Source organism: Apus apus, chromosome 10 (assembly GCF_020740795.1).
Source record: "Apus apus isolate bApuApu2 chromosome 10, bApuApu2.pri.cur, whole genome shotgun sequence".
Classification (NCBI taxonomy): domain Eukaryota; kingdom Metazoa; phylum Chordata; class Aves; order Apodiformes; family Apodidae; genus Apus; species Apus apus.
In genome coordinates this window covers 5,902,934-5,923,600 of record NC_067291.1, presented here as the reverse complement: position 1 = coordinate 5,923,600, position 20,667 = coordinate 5,902,934, and the positions used below count along the sequence as shown (strand labels likewise).

At 41.0% G+C, this 20,667-nt stretch overlaps 2 protein-coding genes across 3 annotated transcripts in view; both read right to left on the bottom strand.

The window, feature by feature from the left end:
* MTMR10 (myotubularin related protein 10) overlaps positions 1–10,005 on the bottom strand; it is a 44,629-nt gene extending 34,624 nt beyond the window's left edge. The window contains exons 1-2 of one of the 2 annotated variants that reach the window (XM_051628732.1): positions 9,952–10,005; positions 3,816–3,876 (exon numbers count right to left, since the gene is read on the bottom strand). In XM_051628732.1, the coding sequence (XP_051484692.1) occupies positions 3,816–3,876; positions 9,952–10,005 (115 nt within the window). Of the gene's footprint in view, positions 1–3,815; positions 3,877–5,293; positions 5,752–9,951 lie in introns of those variants that run through there. The other variant, XM_051628731.1, reaches the window with a different exon arrangement.
* A 1,545-nt stretch (positions 10,006–11,550) lies between these two features.
* Positions 11,551–20,667, bottom strand: part of TRPM1 (transient receptor potential cation channel subfamily M member 1) — a 90,643-nt gene continuing 81,526 nt past the window's right edge. The window contains exons 27-30 of the mRNA XM_051628527.1: positions 19,701–19,845; positions 18,289–18,488; positions 17,039–17,171; positions 11,551–15,234 (exon numbers count right to left, since the gene is read on the bottom strand). Of these exons, the coding sequence (XP_051484487.1) occupies positions 13,968–15,234; positions 17,039–17,171; positions 18,289–18,488; positions 19,701–19,845 (1,745 nt within the window). The 3' untranslated portion in view covers positions 11,551–13,967. The remainder of the gene's footprint in view (positions 15,235–17,038; positions 17,172–18,288; positions 18,489–19,700; positions 19,846–20,667) is intronic.

The window sequence follows — 20,667 nt, the reverse complement described above, 5'->3', positions numbered from 1 at the left end:
CTGCTTTGCAACAGTAGCTCACCACCAACATTCCTTGAACTCACCTTAACATGAGCAATCCTTAAAAAAACCCAAAGAACTATTCTAATTCAGTTTACTTATTTAATTGTAGTGTATAAACTTTAAAAACAAAAGCAACTAAATAATTTCTAACACTTTTGTAAAAACTTACTGGTAACAGTTACTAACCTACTAGAAAATTAACATACTGAGCAACACTTTAAAATAATTACTACAAGTGGGTATTAAGATTCAGGAGGAACAATCCTTTCTTAATCAGGTGCTCCACTACTTCATAAGCTCGGGCAGAACATCCTGTGTAGCTACAGCAAGGACCTTGTTGCCTGATCTAGCCCAAACCACAGTGTGGCACTGCTTCCAGTAGAGGCACTGGACTGGTTCATTACCCATCCCTGCATTGCACCTCTCTGCACACTGCTATGCCATTCAAATAATGAAAACATACACTGCACCACATCCCAATTACGTTGTACAATTTTTGAGAATGTTGATGTCTGAAAAATGTTACCGACATTGTTGTGAAATATACAGTACCATTGATTACCAGAACAAAACACACCTTCAAGTTCAACAACATTAACTTCATTCTCCCCTGAAGTACACAGGCTAATTTTCTGCTCGCCAGGCAAGGCACTTTAACAGACTGACTGGTAGACTGACTACCTGCTATTTCTCTGTTTTTCCTCTTTGACACACTTACAAAACAAGCTATGCAAACAAACAAAGGAAAAAAAAATAAAAGTGAAACTGTTACACAGGCCAGCTCTTCCACTAACTGCAAAAACTCTTGATCAGAAAGCTATGCTAGGAGAACAGAACTGCAGTAAGAAAAATAAAACATTTTTATAACTCCTTATTAAACATATCATGTCTTTTGTAATGAAATTAGGTAAAGTTCTATGAAATTATTTGTTTTTCCCCTACTACAGTATCAGTGCCGCCACTTACAACCAACCTTTAAATGCCTGTTGCTTTTCCTAACACACAACCCTCCTCAGGGCACACAGTTCCAGGAGAGTACAGGCTTTTGTGCTAAAAGCTGAAGAGATGCATCTCCATTCCTCTGGACACCAGAGGAAACTTTAAAAAACAACTCTACAGGCTACGATTTGGTTCCAATGTCAATTCCATTATTATTTTTTTTTTAATAACAAAAACCTCCTCATTTTGTAACCTGACTCACATTACTTCCATGTCTGGAGTTCCCTCTCCTAACCTCCACTGCACAGAAATGCAAGTTGCACAGTAGGGTATTTAGCTACTTTGGAGTTTCAATTTCGAGTAAGGTACTCCCTCAAAGAGACTATGTTTTAGGAATCAAAACCTTAATACAACTACTTGCAGTTTCTGAAGATTATAATGAAATCAGTAACTGCTTGTGCTGATATAATTTAATTCCAAAGGAACTCCTTAAAAACTCCACCAATTAAAGAATCATAATAAACATTCAGCCGTGCAGGTTTTACTCTGTTCCTGAGAGCAAAAGCAATTTCACTCAGCTATTAAGGACAGGATATTAGGAATGCCACGCTCAAAATGTACTTGCAAGGGAGTACAAGTCACGTCAGCCTTAATATAATTAGATGAGTTGGAATTTGGCAAGAAATTTGGGTTTTGACAGATACAAAAGCCAGACTATACAACGATAAAATGTGTACTTGTTTATACACTTTTCTACTGCACTATTTGATGAAAGAAACAACCAAAAAAAAAAGTGTTTAGGCCAGTGCTTAACTTTAAACAGGAAGAGTTTCATTTAAGTCATTTAAAGTAAGTCATGTCTAGTTACATGCCCTCCTCCCCCTGCCCCCACGCAGACGGATGCTCACAGAAATGAAAAGATTTTGTAAGAGCTACTCTGTGGCTGCATAGAGCAGCGAGTTTTATTATGACATAATTCCATTAACACCTTAGAATGATATGGACATGGAAGTTTGAATTCTGTGGTGAGTCACACTCTTTCTATTAGCTTCTACATAACCTGGGGCAGCTTACTATGAATGTCCCAAAAGCCATCAATGCTGATTTCCAAGATAGTGCAGACAAGGGAAATGATGCAAATGTGGAATAAATACAAGCCAGTTGAGAAAAACAAACCCAGTCAGCACCATTTTAAGTGTTCTTCAAAGTTACACAATTAAAGAATGAACCACACTGCAAAAAGTTACTGCACAGTTCTTGTTCCCAGTAACTGCTTGTGCACATGTCCCACAGTAAAGGCAAGATGTGCTACATTTTAAGAAGAGCAATTTCTACTGCCTTGCATTTTCTGTGGAATGTATCAGAAGAACATGCAGTCACTTCCTTGTGAGTCAAAGACCTTGGATGAATATCAACTGTAACACAACCAGTAAGATGCCAAGTGGTAAGCAGAAGTTTTGCAAGCATAAAAATACAACTGTATTTCCAATACCAAGCAATCTTATAAATGTATTTTAGGGTACTTATGCCTCAAGCAAAATCTGTATTATTTTGTTTCCCAAAGCATCATTATTTACTTCTCAGTTGAACCTCTCTCCACATGAATTCAGCCTGTTAAGCTTAAGGTGCCTCTCTGGAACACACCGTGTATCAATTAACAACAGTCTCACATGAAGCAGTGACAGAAATACTTCTTTTAAGAGTAACTTCTTTGTTCTGTTCATCACTTTGAAAGTGAACATTTTTTATCAACTTCAACGACACAACAGCAAGACTGTGTAAACTCATATTCGTCAACATATAATCTGAATGCTAAGAAAAAAAATGCAGTATACCATGGTTTTAGAAACATCAAGCCGAATATATTACGGCGCTGTACAGTTTGCAATGAAAGTAATATTGAAAACAGTAGATTGTTTCTTTGGTATCTGAATAAGGCTTTTAGAAATCCTCATTGATCAAAATCTCATTTACCAAAGATTATTTCTTATTTACAATATGGAAGTTATAGTCTACATTTTTATAAATATGAACAGATTTATAATTATGAAAAAAAAATAAAAACATTGCTTTCCTCATCCTCACACTGAAAAGGTTATTCAGCGTAAGTGTAAAGACACTGACAAATTCCAAAATTACATAATGGCTGCACACTCTATGGAGCCCTGGGACAGGCTGCCCAGAGAGGTTGTGAAGTCTCCTTCTCTGGAGACTTTCAAGACCCATCTGGATGCATTTCTCTGTGACCTGCCCTAGGTGGTCCTGCTTTGGCAGGGGGGTTGAACTAGATGATCTCTAGAGGTCCCTTCCAACCCCTAACATTCTGTGATTCTGTGACATTTAATAAGAGTAAATTAATAAAGATAGCATTAGAAGCTTTCCAATAAGTAAGTCAATCATACCTCTCTATTGTAATCTCTACAAGTATTTTCTTTTAAAATAAAATAAAGGCTACAACACATGCTATGGTAGTGGATTCTGCACACAGGTAAATGTCTGACTATCTGACAAAAGGTGTCATAAATGTTACAAAACTTAAAATGGTTTTACAGTGGTTTAATTTCAAATACTCACAATAAACCCAAGATATTATTCTACACTATTCTACCAGAGCATTACACAGGTAGAAGTGCCTGTGTATTTATTTAGAGTTTAAGGCAGTTCAGAACAATTTTCTAAAGACACAGGCAATATTAGATTTTCCTACTAAGGAGTTACCTTCCATCAACAAGCATGCTAAGATTAAAATATACCAAAATCAATAATCACAGTAAAATAGGGAAAACTATTTACATTTGACTAATTCTATTATAATAAACAAAAGGCTTAAATATATTGTTGACATATCTGTCCAACTCCCGATTTATGCCTACCTGGCAAAAGTACTGGTTCCAGCTTTTTAATCCTTGGTTCTGATGCCATATGGTCTTCAGCCTAAAGGAAAAAAAAAACAAACAGAATTCACTTAAGAATCAGAACTTTACAGTCAGACACAAACCTGATCTAATTGGGCAAAGGAGAAAGTTGCTCTTTTAACTTTAAATGGTGATCCTAAAGAGCTAGAATCCAATCATAGCAATGGTTTTCTGTAACGTATTAACATTTTTGTGTCCATTTAGCTTTGTACTAGAAGAATAACACAATATTTAAAGTGCTAATGTTAAACCAATTGTGTAACCTAGGCTGTATGAAGAAAAAACAATTTGCCTTGACGCTCCATGAAGTTAAGATCAAGTCCTACAACAAGATTTACATAGATTCGGACACTCAAGTTTGCACAAAACACTCTAGCAACTTTTAACTTGCGTGACTTTCGGACATGGGAAAAATTTCCAACAGGCCAAGGCCCAGAACACATACATGCCTACTTGCATTTTAATTCCAAACCTTAAAAATTAAAATACTTCTATAAAAAGACTGGAATCTTCAGTGAAAGAGCCTTAATGCCTATGGGTCCTACACTGACAGTGACATAGTCATTTCTCAGGACTAGGAATATCCACAATTAACGTGGAACAGACATTTCACTTTTACCAAGAAACAGTAAAAATGAGTCAACACATCAAACGTATTGCTAGAAGAGGTCCTGCCTTGTCTAAAACAAGTAAGTAAAACCCAGCCTATGTCAAGTGCACACCCAGACCATACAAAACATCCCGGTGATTCTACTAGATACACTTAATATACATTAGATACACTATACATGTGTGTGTATATATATATATATATGTGCACTATGTATAGTATTCCCCTATATTTTCCTGCTGTATCTACTTGGCTTTCTTATTCATGCCATCAGCCACGTTTTAAATGTGAAAGGATGGCTACAGAGAGAGTTAAATTATTTGCATAACAGACAAGCACCAGCTGTTTTCTCCTTCGGATAGCGCCGATTCCCACAGCACAAAGAGGAAAGCGTGCCCAAACACCTGAAGCGTTATTCATAACTTTCCAAAATAACCTCGTATTGACCACTTTTTATCAACACAAGACTCTATTTTGGTATAAAAGTTCTGTTCCTCGAGCCAATTCGGGCTCACGACCCGCATATGCTCGCTCGGCGTTTCTGTGCCACTTCAGGCCAGGAGGCCAGCGGGCTGCCCTGCCAACCCGCTTTTGTTTCCCGGTGCGGCGGGGGCTGCGGGGGCAGCGGAACCCCCCGGGACGCGCAGGTGCGGGGTCAGCAGCCCGCCAGGCCGGCAGCCCCGAGGCCAGCTGAGGAGAAGCCCCGCGGGCCCCGCTCCGGCCCGGCCGCCGCCGGGAGGGCAGCCCCGGGCCAGGGCCAAGGACGGGGCCAGGGCAGGGAGGGGAAGAGCCGAGCAGGTCGCTAATGGAAAGAAAAGGCTGTTACCTGAGGCAGCGGCAGAAGGTAGGACTTGAAGGTGGGCTTGGGCTGCTTGAGAGAAAACATTGTCGCTGCCGGCGGGGATCTCGGCGGGCGGGGAGGGAGCGCTGTGCCGGGCCCAGGAGGCCCCGTCCCGCGGGGACAGGGTGTCGACGCCCGCCGGCTCAGGCCCGGCGCCCCGCGGCCGCTCGGGGCTGCGCGCTCCCAGTCACACGGCGGCGGCCCCGGCGGGCGGGGGCGGCCCCAGCGCTCCCTCCTGCCCCAAGGGAGGAGTCAGCCGCCTGGGCAGGCCGGGCCCCGGGCTGCCCCAGCCCCTCATGGAGCCCCCCGCGGCTCCCTCCGCCTCCCCGCGAGGGCGGCCGCCTGCCGGCCCCGCAGTCTCTACCGCCAGCGGCGGGCGGGCGGCGGCGGCCCCGGCGGGCGGCGGGCTGAGGCGGGCTCTGCCGGGGCGGCCATGTTAGGGAGGGAGCGGCCTCCGTACGGCGGCGCGGAGGGCCCAAGCGGCCGCGGTTCGCGCTGGTAGCCGAGAAGGGAGCGTTTTCTCCGCTTTTATACGGGAGCTTCCCGTAACGGCAGGACTGTTCTTTCTGACCAGACTGACAGCCGGTTGAGGCTCCCGACCCTCACCGATTCCCTGCTGACCTCGCCTCGGGGCGGAGCCTCACAGGGGCAGCCCCGGGCGAGCGGCGAGAAAGCGATCGCGCTTCTTGGCCTCCGGGAGAGAGGAGCAACGTGAGCACCGAAGCGAAGGGATCCCACAGCTGACCCCTGAGCCACCTGGAGGCTGAAACCTCCACACCAAGCTCGCAAAGACAGGTTTTTATTGTGACCGAGCGTCATCTCAGATTAGCAGTGAAAATCCAGGTCCAGCGTGAATCGACCACGGCTGAACTGCCAAAATCTAACCTCTGCTGCCTCTTTTGACAAGCAGGAAACTGCGTAACTACTCACATTCGTTTAGTGGCCTTTGCACCCTTAAAGGTCCATGTTGCAGGTGTTTATGTGAGCACTGACTGCAATGAACTTGGATACTGCAGTGGAAAGACCTAGAAGCAGCAACAGTTTGGATGGAAATGGGGTTTAATGAAGAGCTCCAGAATGGGAACACACAGGCCCATCAGCTGTGAGACCTAAGGAAGGGGAAGGGCCTGGGTTCTCCTGCTGGTGGTCCAGGCACCAAAGAACGTGGTGAAACCAGCCAGGCCTCTCCAGAGTTTGGAGCCAGGTCTGATGCATCAGGCAGGGTAAGAAAGGCTGGTGGTTCCTGTGCCTCCTGGTGCTCCCCAAACAGCTGGTGCACCACAGTGAGAGTTCAGCCAAGAGCAGTTCACTGAAAGGTCCGTGGTTTAGGGGCAAGAGTTGAAGGCACAGGATGTGCCAAACTAAATGCTGGGATTAGGGCACTGTAGCCTCACCTTAGTAAAAAGCATGGCATTAGTCAGCACACTGTCATTTTTCTGTAACAGCTCACATGTAAAGGCCTGCTACAGCACAGCAGGATTGTAGTCAACATGACAAAGACAGTAAAGAAAGGGACACATTTTTAGACACAAAATGGCACGTGCAGCACCCAGCATCAGCCGCAGGGTCGAGGTCTTCCCCTACTATCATTAGTAGGAAGCACAGTACATTGCATTATAGACCCTGGGATTTTTTTTGTGAAGTTAGAGGGTGGATGTTCAATGAAAGAACCCACTTGAGGGCACAATCTGGATTCCCCAACTTAGATGAGATGTCCCATTGATGCCAGCAGGGAGATTTGTTTGGCCAGTGAGGAGGGAATCAACCTACTGGCACTTGCCCAGTTTGAATTACCCATGCATACAACTGAAGCTCTTCAACAGCCCAGGGGAGAGTGCCAGCAAGCACTTCCATAACAATACACTACTCTTGGACTTGCAGGTGGAAAAGATAAAAACAATCCCATTGTGTAGCATTTTTAAACTTAGTGCACCTCCTTGCACAAGAGTCCTATCTTATTTGGTGTTGGCAGACAGTGCCCTTCACTTTATCCTGTATTTTCACATACAATATTTTTATTTTATGCTGCAGACATCATTGTCCATGCAGCATTCATCATTTCAGAGAGTGCACTGTGCTGCAGGATTAGCTGGTGGTGTAATGCCGAGTACCCAACAGTGCTGAGAGCAAGCCACAGCTCCTGTCCTGCTGGTGACTTTCCCCTTTCACAAGCTAAATCCCTTGGATATTTCATAAGTGAGAAATACTGTGGGAGTTGCCCTCATCTTTGTTCTTCTTTGAAGTTTTCTGTTCATATTCGGAACATTGTTGAAAGGAAACAAAAATCAGAGAAGTAGGAAGAGAAAGCAAGGGGGCAAGGAGGGCAGAAACTGCCCAAATCAGCTAGGCTTGCAATTGCATATAACAAAATTGCCAGTGATTAAAATAAAATGACAGTTATTTATACTACAGCAGAATTACAAGAGTTTCTGCATCATCACAGAGATTTCTGAGAATTGGATGCAAATGCATTCTTACTCTTGAGGGAATGAGCACAGGATAGCACAAATTTCCATTAAGGACTGCACTGACACATTTAAATTCAGGGCTGTTCTGAAAACAAACAGACAAAATCAAACCTAAGGTCTCCATAAACATAAGATCACAAGAGTGGTGAAGCTGTTCACAAGTTGCCACTGGATGAGTCTTGTGCCAGTGAGAGGAGAAAGTTGATTTGACAGAAGTGAGTATTTTGGAGGAACAAGTTAATCCGGCCACAACTTGCAGTGGGATACAAACCAGGCAGTGCAGGCAGGCAGAGCAGGACAGGTAAGTAGGGCAGGGTAGACAGGCAGGATGGGTAGCTGGCAGGGTAGGGCAGGTAGGACAGGAAGCAAAATCCTCTGGATCCACTGACACCCTCTTGGCAGTGCACTCAATGTCTGCCCATCTCCAGCCATCCCGCTTGTCTCACTTGCTAAACCAGGGGTTTCTGAGAATGCCTTTGTTCTCTGAGAACAGTCTTCGAAAGAACAGTGGGAAGCCAGCTGTGCAACAAAGCCAGCTGAACTGTAAAGACTGCAGATGGTTGTTTTAGTTCTCATTAATTTAAAATAACATCATTTTTTACTCAGTGCAGTTATTTTCCTTGCCTCAACATTAAGCTGTTCAGTGATATCTCCTGTGTGCCAGACTGACCAGGACGTTTACATTTATCCACTGTCATGACCTTCACAGAACCAGCTTGGGCTGCTCTTCTGGTGCTACCACATCCCACATGCTGCATGGCAGTTCCCTAGGGCCTCTTTTTGCATACGCTGCAAATTGTAACAGTGAAGATAATGATCTGCTTAGCTATGGCTACGGTGCATAACCTGCTGTATTTACTGCACAGCGCATTAAGTTTCTTCCTAAAAGTTCTGGTACAACCTCATGACAGCTCTGTAGCTGGGGAAGTGCTTTGGCTTGTGCAATGCATGAGGGCTGGGGTTAAATCAGAACAGATTTTCATAATGGTCCCTTTTGATCTCTCAGCAGATTAAAGAATGGCTTTCATTAGAGATGTTCAAGAACAGGTTAGACCACCATCTGCCACTGATGCTATCGACATTGCTGAACTTGTCTCTAGTGTAGATGATCTCTTCCAGGCCTGTATTTCTATGGCAACTCATGTGTTTTCATAGCTTTCCAAAGAATGGTTCAATTGTTTGTTTGAATTCCAAGACACAAAGACATACGTGTTGTCTGATTTCACAGCTGAGCTATGTGCCCAGAGATACAGCAAGTATGTGGCAAGTCTTCAAAGTCAGAATTCACTGATGAAAGTCTTTTTTTCACTCAGGGCATTACAGTTTATCACTATACCTGAACACCTTCTACTTGTGCACTCAATAGTCTGCACACCTCAGCTGCCTCAGCCTGTACTCTGCAGCATGGGACTTGAGCTGGGGACTTGTGAGGAAGTCAGCCCTCCAGGTCTGTATTACCTCGTATAGAAGAAAAACACTGTGCCTTAAATTTATTAAGCAATTGGAAAAAGAAAAATCTCCTTCTTGAGTGTCCTTGATGAAGATCCAGCAGAATAACATTTAAAAGATGATTATTTACATAAAACCGCAACTTTGAAGGATCTGGCCAAAGACATACATGAGATAAAAACTTTGCCAATGTTTTAGCTTCTTGAGGTAACTCTGAAAGAATGTCTCCTTTTGAAGGCACATTTGTGAAGTAGAGGTAACATTCTCAATGTGGAGATTTAATGATCTTGAACTTTGCTGTTACTGAGGGCTACTTTTCTCGTTAATCATTATGTAGGTACTACTTCCCTAGAGTTATTTGGAGCAGCTGAATGGTACAATGTTCCACCTTGGTTTGGGCTATTTTACAGCGGTACTGTGATAGTAATTATCAGATAACCAGTGCCCCTAAAATAGAATCCAATCTTTTTTCATGGCTATTTTTGAAGGCTGTTGGTCTGCTCAGATAATAGCTTGCTGAACACAGCAGTCCAATTAGTGCTTCTAGAAACATGCAGGATGAAGCACTGCAGTTTCATAGGGCTTTTAATGTTGTAGAGACAAAAGAGGAGCAGGCAGATGAAGTTATGCAACTCCTTTTTCATCACCTTTAACATCAGGCACAAGGTGGATACCGACACTTAAGTATTTTGGCTGAATAATTTAAAGCCTATTACCAAGACATACCTTACATCCATTGTAAAGATACAGGGCATCAACCACAAAGCAGCACTTTGCCATATCAAATTTTGTTTCTGCAGTAAGGCTAAAAGTTGAAAAAAGCAAAAAAAGGTTGTAGTTTTAAGGAAATGTTGTCTTTTAAGTTCTTGTCTCTCTTCTCCCAAGGCTTATTTTTTGTCAGCCTGCAATCCAACCTCCTGCTGTGAACTGTTTTTTGACTACCTCAGCCCTCCTGGACTCTGGCACCAGTTGAAATGGGCATTAAATGACCATGCCAACCAGGTCCTTCCATCCATTTTGCCTTTCTGTCTGATGCTGGATGCCAATAGGGGATCAAAAGGCTCAATTAGGCTGAAATAATCAGCTCAGGTGACCACTGCATGCATTATCTGCAGTGACTGTAGTGAAAGGAAAACACCTCTGGGACTAATGGAGCCTCATAGGCCAGTAAACAGAATATTGTCACTGCTAGTAACAGGCCACAGGCTTTATGCTGACTTTGTAAGGCCTCAGGACTGAGGCTTGTCAGGATTGCTTTGTCTGAACTTGTCTTAACCTGTCTCAGGCTGTGCCTTCATTTGTTTAGCTGTGACAGCAATTTTTCTCATTACTAAAAAATCCAGGTGTAATTCTAGGATTTGAAAGCCAATTAAGAAAAACAAGATGTAAAGTTGGTAGCAAACATAAAAGTGCCCCTAAGCAAGCAAAAAATAAGGAAAAAGAAACCAAGAACATGAACATCATGCTCATCCTAGTGAAGGCCCTGGGATGCTGACAGCTGGCAGTACTTGGTCACTAGGCCCATTGCAGCCACTGAGGATTAGGCCTAGATGATCACTGCAACTGTGAGCAAAACAAAACAAACAAATAACCCACAACAAAACAGCGAGATAGCAGGCAGTGTGCATATATCAATTTTACCTTCTTGTTTTTTTCCTGTAGTAGTGTAGGAGTATTCTTTGCTCTCCTCTCTTCTTGTCTCTCCTCTCTTGTAATTAGATCTAGACTAATAATAATTAATATATTAGACTGTTAAAATGTTACACTAACCATAAATTCCTGACTTCACATACAAGGTGTGCCACCTTTTTTTCATAACAAGCTTTTGTGTGTAACTCTAGGTCAACTAGAAGTGACCAGTCAGACAGGACAGTGATGTAGAAGTGATATGCTGGCCATGGCATTACTAGGTGGGACCTCAGCAACGTGTCCAAGTGCTGCTGGCACTCTGGAAACTCACCTCCTCCTTTTGCTTGGCAGCAAACCAGCTTTGTGTCAGTGGGTTAACTACCCAGAACACCGTAACGGGGCACAATCCTGTGGATCTTGCAGACCTAATGAAATAAACCTGTTGACGTCATGTTTTCTGACAAGGCCTTACAGATACTTCTATTATTCAATTTTTTATTTATAAGGACAGACATACATTTTGCCAAAGATGACAGTCAAACCCAGAACCTAGGAAAGCATCCAAAGAAGGAGTACAGAGAACCCACAGCTGGAAGGTTTCAACAGCTACTTTAATTCATTACTAAATAATATGGGAAATAGACTTTCTTAGTTCTTGGGGATCAAAATCCAGCATCTCAAATGGAAAGAGTGACTCTGCAAGAGGAGGGGCTTGCAAGAGCAAAGCCAAGCTAGTCTCAGAATGAAGCAATGTAAAAAAGCAGTAATTTGTGTCAGTCGATACACTGCATAGGAAGAAAGATCTAGGTAAAGTGTTTTGATAACAGTGTAGTGAACAATTTGTTATTCTGAATTAATTTCACTTCTTTTTCATATGTTTCTTTATAAATATTTTTACACAAAATAAATGAATAAAAAGGTAAAATGTTTATGTTTAAAATCTATATGCTGATAAATTTGTAATGTAAATGCTAAAAAAAAATAACTGGTCAAACAGAGCACGATTGAACACACATTTTATAAAGACAATGTAAGAAGAGGTATGCAACACACTATTTTGTTCCACAATGCATACTGCTTGTTGAGCGAAGTGCTGAAAAGCTGTGTCCCTTTGTGTTTGTTAATGAATCAGTTTCTGGTGTGTGTGCAGGCAAACAATAAAAAGGCATTGGCAAATTGGAGGCTATTTTAACCACACATACAAAATGGCTATGTAGTTGTACAGCATGGTAACACAGAAGTAAACATGGAAGTGAAACAATTTCTTTCTGTTTTTACAAAATGTCAACTTCCCTGAAGTTGAATAAAAGAGAAGCATGAAAAGCAAAGTGTCAACACTGTTCTGACAACAGTGAAACCAGTAAACCTGCTAATGACACCAAACTAGCAAAAGTCCACGGTAAATGATGACTAAGCTTTCAGAAATGTCTGTGCAGTTATCATGATGGCTCAGTATGGTAACAGTATTTTAAGGTGTAAGTATGGATGGGGTACGAATATATAACACAAACAATAAAAAGCTGATGCCATCAATGCATTTGTAGAGTCTTCCATCAACCTCTGCATTTCAAAATGCTCTAAGCAGCATGATCAAGGAGGATACTGAGACCTACAAACCATAGAGCTGATGGTGGGGGAAGAAACTCTCTTTTTAAAATAGTATATGGACAAGTCCTGATGGTTAATGAGTTGAGCAATAAGCTTTTGACCACTACTCTGTGGACAAGTAACATGCCTTTAACTCATTTTCTTTCTTGTCTGTTCAATGCTACTCATCCCCCACAAAGAGGTGCTGAGTATTTCAGAAAACAAACTTCCTACAAAGTAAGAGAAGAATGAGGCAAATAACACCATACTGTTATGAAGAAAACTATCCAAACCTACTGCTTAGAATGCCACTGTTGAGACAAGTGTGCCTGCAAGCTGTAACTACAGGGGTGGATCTTAATCACTGAGGGGTAGTAAACACTTCCAGTGTTCTTCGCTTTTTCCTTTGACTTTTGATTTTGAAATATGCTGAAAAACTATATGGAATTTTTATTTTAATCTGGAAATTATTTTTTTTTACTGACTCCTAGAAACTGTTCCTTGTTCTTCATACGTCGTCATAATGAAATTGCAAAATGAAAGATTAATTGGTCAAAAATTTGCTTCATTTTGATCCCACTGATCTGAACATCTTTCCTGTTTTGTTTTGTTTCGTTTTCCCTTGCAGGCATTTAAAAAAAAAAAAAGAGTCTTTCTTTACAGGGACTTCTACTGCTATCCACATTTATACAAAAAACTAATGCAGATCTTGGATTCATATTACTAAAATCTCCATATACTTCATATACTTAAAATCTCCCTAAACATTTTGAAACAAGGATCACTGGCTTTGTACAGTTTAAGGCTGTCAGCATGCTTTGGGGTGGGGACAGATATTATCCTGAAAGCAAGATTATGTCACTCAAGTTCAAGGGCAGGTCAAGAACATGTTGTGGCTTTTTGGGTTGGGTTTCTCCAAATACAACTGTAGTTTTCCACTCAGACCTATGTGAGTGGAAGAAAACCAGAATGTTGCACCTTTCTGAAAGAGGAGCTAAGAAGCATGCATGAAATCAAAAGTGAAAGAGGGGACTGCATAATTTTTCCTTGCCTCCAACAATTTTGTTTTGACATGAAAAACATAATAGCCACAAATAAACCAGCTGCATAAGTAAAGATAGAAACTAAGGCTGGTTAAAAATTTGTTCAGTTTAAGAAGTCTTCTGACAAAAAAGAAGAAAAAATATTTTCTAAATCATTACATGATAATATTGTCCTTCTTTTGATCGCTTTTATAAAGAGCTTGTCAGTAAATGAGCTTATAAGGAAGGCTGAGGTGGAACAAAGAAAGATCTGTACTGCTGGCATCTGTGGAGCGTGCCTAGTTTTTATCTGCCCCCCATCTCCCTTTCACCTGACCCAGCAAGCATTTATTTGAAAACAAAACATAAATCTATTAAGTTTTAAATGAAAAGAAACAAATATATGCAAAATTCTTCTTTAGAAATTAATTCTAAAATCCGTAATTTGTTCAATTAGGCATGCTGCTTTCTTGACTGTTGATAAAACAGGGTCCATAAACCACCTTAACATTCCGTTTCTGTGGATGCCTTTTCTTGCCTAGCTTTCTGTTCTTCTGTTGCACTGCCAAATGCTACCTCCAAATTAGTTACACTGCTGGCATGTCCTGGTCTTTTTAATTTGTCCTTTACAGACTTGGCTTTTCTAGAATGGCTGTGCAAACTCTTTGACCGTACTGATGGGAACCCTGAAGTCCTTTCTGGCTTTACTGAGAGTAAATTCTCTTTCTCAGCCTTGACAGTGGCAGGCATAGAGGTATAAGAGGCACTCATACCTGCTTCACCAACATCACTGTCATCATCTGTGTCCATCTGTACCTGTTTCTGCTCTGCTTGCCTTTCTGCTTCAGAGACCAAACCAGGGTATTCTGGAGGACGTTCCTGAGAAAGCTGCTGTTCAATTTCGTATTTCCACTCATTGGCCCATTTTTCAATTGCAGAAGGGCCTACCTGATCCATGATGGTACTATATTCTGCAGTCCAGTTGTTAACTCCTCCAACCAGCTTCCCACCGTGTGCAAATATAAAGCTCCTTGACTTCATCATAGTGGTTTGACAAGTACTGAATGTTTCAGGAGGAAAATAGCGCATTGCTTTAGGTTTGTCCAACGGATAAGAGATGGCTGCTTCTAACTTGGTATGTTCTACTTTTAACTGACTGTTCAGAAAATCTGGTCTTGGTACTGACTGACTGTTCATAACAGCATCTATCTGGTTTATACTTTGAGGAACCATTACATCACTCTCGAAAATCCCCTGCTTTTCATCCCCAAAGCCACCTGAACCAGAACGGGGTCTGGAATCGTTCTGTGCAATTTCTAATGTAGATTTGCTGTCATCTGCTGTAGCAGTAGAGATATATTGGAGGCTGGCATGGTGTTCTGGAACCAGCATCCTCAGGTCTACTCCATCTTCTTTTGTACCAATAGAATGGGCTATTTTACGCAATCCCATGGCTGGTGACATAGGAGCGGTGCTGTCATCGTACGTTAGCTCATCGCCACCAACATGGTACTGGTACATGCTGTAGCCATCAGAGCTGTTAACACTGCTTTGCCTTAGGAGATATGCAGCATCACACTCAGAGGAAGCCCGTGACCTTGAGTATGTCAACTCAGATTTGTCAACACCTGCCAGCTTCTCAAGAGCATTCACCATCCGACCAGATAGTTCTTCCAATTGAGAGAGTCGAAGGTCAACTGTTTGAAGAGAAGCCTTCATAAAATGTTCTCTCTCATTCACTTCTTCTAGCCTCATAGACATATTTTCAACTCTGTTGGGTACAAAAGAGGAGCACAGAACAGAAGTTCTGGAATGGTGCAGTTACTCACTATAAGCACACAGCTACTGATCTCTTCATAAGGCAGAGTTTGTGCTACAAACACAGAGATGTGTATCATCATTCTTTTTTCCTATATGTAGCATCAAAAGCACATGCATTTTCTCTTTATCTGTGCTCTCCACACACCACATTAGAGGGCTACTTGAACTTTGCCCTTATTTATGTGCCAGGAGAGCACAAGAGTTGCAGCCCTTAGGGACAGCTATTAACATTTCTGAGTGTGCCAGCCATTTCAAGTTCAGTTGTCCTCTTTCACTGTGAAACATCAATTAATTATATGAAAAATACTTCCTAATGACATGCGCACAGGCTGGTTTAAAATAGCATCAAGGAATGTTGTAAAACAGGTTTTCCAGCTGTATGAGAGAGAACATACACTGGTGTGTATGGGCTTACTTTAGCTCTTGAAGTAACTTTCAGTTATGTATCAGCTGAAGGGAGTGGAATTAATGTCTAGTTCCAATAAAATAATATTTTTCAACTTTCTTTTATCATTTGTATCATAATGGAAGTTATGGTACCAGAAGAATGCATATAAAAGGAATGCATTAGAATACACTAGTAAATCAACTGTGGAAATAAATTAACGTTCTTTTGATCTCACACACAAAAGATGATGAAGCATCTGGAGCAAGAAGCCATGAGAAATAAGCAAATCAGCTTTGTGGCCACAGACCATAGTGAATCACTGAGGCTTATGAGCCCTGCTTTATTCTCTGCCACAATACCTAGGATTTTGACAAATTGCCATGGATAAATAGTGTGATAGAAGCTACTCGAATACATGTAGCAGATTTCATTAGCTTCTCTATTCTCAAACTTTGCATATAATAATGTAAGACGTTCAGGGCCTCCCTTCAAGAGAAAGATGTTTATCCTTTAAATAATGACATGGCTCACAGAGCTACTTCATAAAAAATGTGTGGAGGATTATATATGGAGTAGCTCATCATCTACTCTGAGGAAGATTAAGATGAAAGAGTGTATAATTTTTGTTATAGGAAGAATTTTTCATCATGTCAAAGTAGTGACAAAAAATCTCATCCTTTGACTTAGAATTGCTCACAGAATAGGCAGAGCCTTTGGGAACAGTGCTGCCAAGTGACCTGGTAAAAAACTGCTGCTGCCATCATCACTATGTGCTTACACAGCACGATGCGAACATTATCTAGTCTTCAGAATAGCTTAATAATTTACATGTGAATATTCCCTGTCCTTAATGGGGAAGTTCATACTGAAAAGCTAAATGCCCTGTTCAAAGCTTCCAAGAGAATCTATGGCAGAGATTAAAATTCAGTGGTTGTGAGTGCTGGACCCTAGAGCAAACCATAGGTCCAAGGGAAGAATCCTCAGTGCTTTTGTCATTAAGCTGCAACACGATTCTCATGGATGAGTGTTGGAAGCTCAACAAGTGGTAATTTGCTCAAACAGATAAAAAGCCTAACTGTGATTTGAGAGGGAAAAAATTCACCATGGACAGAATGTTCTTATACCAAAATTGCCCAAATCAGTGACCTTTACTGACTCATCAGGAGGAGCAACAAAAAGCTTGCTCTTGTGAGAGATGCACCCGCACTGATATTTATTCAGGATTCAGATCAGCTTCTGAATTGGTGGAAATTTTCTTCAAGATCTAAATCTTTTGTACTTTAACTCAACTTTGGTTATAATGAAGACACAAAAAAGCAAATATTTTTCCAGGTAAGTGGTGTGGGTTTTTTCTTATAATAGGTACCTTTCAGAGGTAACTCTGATGCGTTCATCATTAGATGATTGCTGCTCATCCTCCTTTTCCTGGAAGTACTCTACTACACACTCTTCTTCAAACTCATACAGCTTTTTTAGTTCTTCATCATTCAGAAATAACTCTGCAAAACAGAAGAACAAAATATGAGTTTCCTTTTTCCAAACTTCTTGCAGTCAATTTAAATCCAATTTAGCAGATTATTTTGGACAGATGGATACTGCAGATTCTACTGCTACATTAAAGGAATAGATGATTTTGTAAATAAGAAATCAGTGCTTAGCCAAAGATGGCCACAGCCCTTAGGGCAATGTAATGCATTAAGACCATCATCTGCTTTTGTGACTATCCACTGAGGGCTGTATTTTCTCAATGATGCTTGCACTTTTTAGCAGTAGTGTTATTCACTGAACAAACTGACTAGATTTTACAGGATAAAGACTAGGTCAATCTCTGCCGGTATAACTGTTCTCTCACTTAAATGTTGTTCTTAAAAGGATGCCAGTTAGAGGCAACAAATAATCTGATCTAGCAGGTTGTTTCCCAGACATTTTTGGGATAAGAGCTTAAAAAAATTATAATAATGTAAAGAAAATCCAAGGGAAATTTAATCCTTTTTTTTAATTTGTCTCTTTGTATTTGGAGGGAGTGTAACATTTACTTTTCCCCCCTTCTATTTTAACACAGAAATACAATTGCTTACAAAAAATGTTTCCCGTGAAAGGTAGAAATACAGGATTAATTATGAACATCTGACTATTTCAATGAGGCATATAATGAAAATTATAATCAACAACTACAGAGTATGTTAGAAGAATCCTCACAGTTCCCCTGAGAAAATGACAGCTCTATCTCTAAGATGGAGGAGTGGAAGTGGGAATACTCTTAGACACAGATTGCTCACAATCACAGATTTGGCACTAGGATGACATTTTATTCTCAGTTTTCTATTTTCCCTTCCCAAAATACGGGCTTCACTAGAACTTCATAAAATTGGATTAATTAGATGTCACCTCACTGTTTTAAGAAAGCATGGGAAAAAAAGTCCTCATTAGCATCACAGCATTGCATGTTCTCAGGAACCCAAAGAATTCAAAAGCTCAATATAAATTTTGTCCCATGCTGTCTTCTGCAAATACATTTGACCATCAGCATGAACAAAACATTTCAGCATTGGACAAGCTGCTGCTGTCCACTAATATGGTGCAAAGAGCTCAATTTAGAGAAGATTTCCTGCATACTCAGTCCCCTGTCACGCTCATCCTGGTCTGCTTCACCCTTCCTGCAGCGGCAGCAGATTCGCTTCATGATAATGTACACGTGGCTGAAGATAATCATTGGTGGTGGGAGGACAGGTCTGTCATGGAATGTCATGATCAGCTGGTACCGCTGGAACTTCCAGACTTGGTTGGATATTGATTTTACCTCAAAGAAGGTGTTGCTGAAAGGGAACATAGATACAGTTTCTATTAGGCCCCTAAGTTTACTTATCATTGAGCAAGTACTATGTTGAAAAAAGTAACACCTAAATAACAACATGAAGCTACATGACTTGCTTGGTTCAACTATTTGTTGATGCTGCTGAACTTGCTGAACTGATAATTAACACTATTTTAGTATTCCCTTTGAGGGCAGCAGAGCACAAGGTGCTCTGCAACCCTTCTGTACCACCCATAACAGTCCTCCTCTTAAGTCTATTTGCTCCTACCGTATAGTCCTTTAGGTGTGAGTGAAAAGAAATTCACACAATTTATGAATCACATAGTTGGTATTTTGGGGCTTGGTTATAAAGTTTTTCTTTTAACACATGCCAGTATTTGATATTACGCAAAGAATAAACTCCATTAAAGGTATTTTGTATGCTAAACCCAGAAGCTTCACATAGTTTGCCTTTAATATGCCAATCAGCTTGACCTACATAAAAGATTTTTTCAAGTTTTCACAAGATGTCCTAAATTAAAACTTTTTTCACTCAAACTTCTAACTTGAAAACATGCTGCTATTCTTGCAAAGGAATTTGTTCTTGGAAGCCAAGGCCTCATAATTTTTATGACAAAATAAGGTGTATTATGTTTATTTTGTAATCCAAAGGATATGAAAGTGTATAAGCAGTAGTATTAAATCCCGACATAGCAGTAATCAAGGTTATGAAATACCAACTAACAGAAAGCAGACTTGATGTTCTGTCTTAGATTAAGCTTTTCAATCTACTTCAAGCTAATTTCAAGCATAAGTCTGAGCATAGCTCAGACAGCTCACACCACTTCTGTGATGATGCTGAGATTGGCATTTTTTTATATTTTCTGTCCACTTCTTTTCTAACTTTCTGGACTTCAGAATATCCACGTTCATGAAAACATCTCTTTGAAAACAGAGAATTCTTGAGTACACACAGCTTTTGTTTTCCTTTTGGCTAAGTATACATGAGATTGTTTACCAATGATAAATGACCATCTCTTCATTCTGTGTCTCCTGCATAGCAGGAATTCCCCAGATAGACCTCATCCCCTTGCAACCATGTGGGTATGGCAGGAGTTAAAAGCATGGACTACTTTCAAACTGCTGATTCCTTGGTCTCTTCACCCAATAATAGCTACCATTGTAAGTCTGGTCCCCTTCCCCCTAACTATGTGACTGGCATTTGAGCACATACTTGAAGACAGCAATCAGCAGGTTTACCAACAGGATATTTGCTACCAAAAGGTAACAAGCCATAATAGCAGGAGTGAGCCAGGCCCCTGGTATACATGGAGGGAGGCGTTTACCATCATCATCATAAAGATTGTCCCCACAAGGAGCTGGAGAAAAAACAGGAAAAGTTTTTTTCACAAATGGCCTGATGCATAAAAACACTATTCACATTTAATGATGACACATGCAAGAAATTTGCAAAGCTAAACATTTTTTGCCAGTTTACTTCCAGCAGCAAGTATGTATAATTTCTACTCAAATTCTGCTTCTAACTACAGCATACAAAAATAATTTCCCAGCATAGTGAACAGAGAGGCAGCTCCAAGTTCACTGTTCAGTGTGGCTTTCTCTTCAGATTTGCAAGGATTTTCTTTTTCTCACAGTAATAGTCTCAGACAAGATGTTAATGTGCATATGTACTTATTAATAGTGGAATTACAGTAAATTCTCCAACAAAACTTGTGTCCATATCTTGCCAAAGATACAAAAGGATTTACTTAGTGGTCACAGATTGCTGAGCATCAATTAAACCTTTATCAGGCCCTGAATGTAGTAAAAAGGCCTTAATGATTTGTGACCAGCTTCACCCAGGGACTACAGCTACACTACCCATGCACTCCTGTCCCTGCCTGAGCTATGTGTGCAGGTCCCAGCCCTGCCTCCTGGATGGACCTTGAACCCCTGCATGGACTCTTCTGCCTCTAGTCCTATCTCCTTTTGCTCACTGATTGGACTCCCTAGACGGACCCTAGATTGATACTTTTTGCCTCTGGGGCTCTTAATGTTACCAGCAGGTGGCCCTGCTGTCACTTTCAGGCCAGTTTCTGTTTCCTTTATTTTTCAGAATAATTCTAAATTTTAGACAAAATTTTAAACCAAAGAGATAAAAATCTAAAAAGAAAGTGATATAGTAACAGCAAAATAGACCA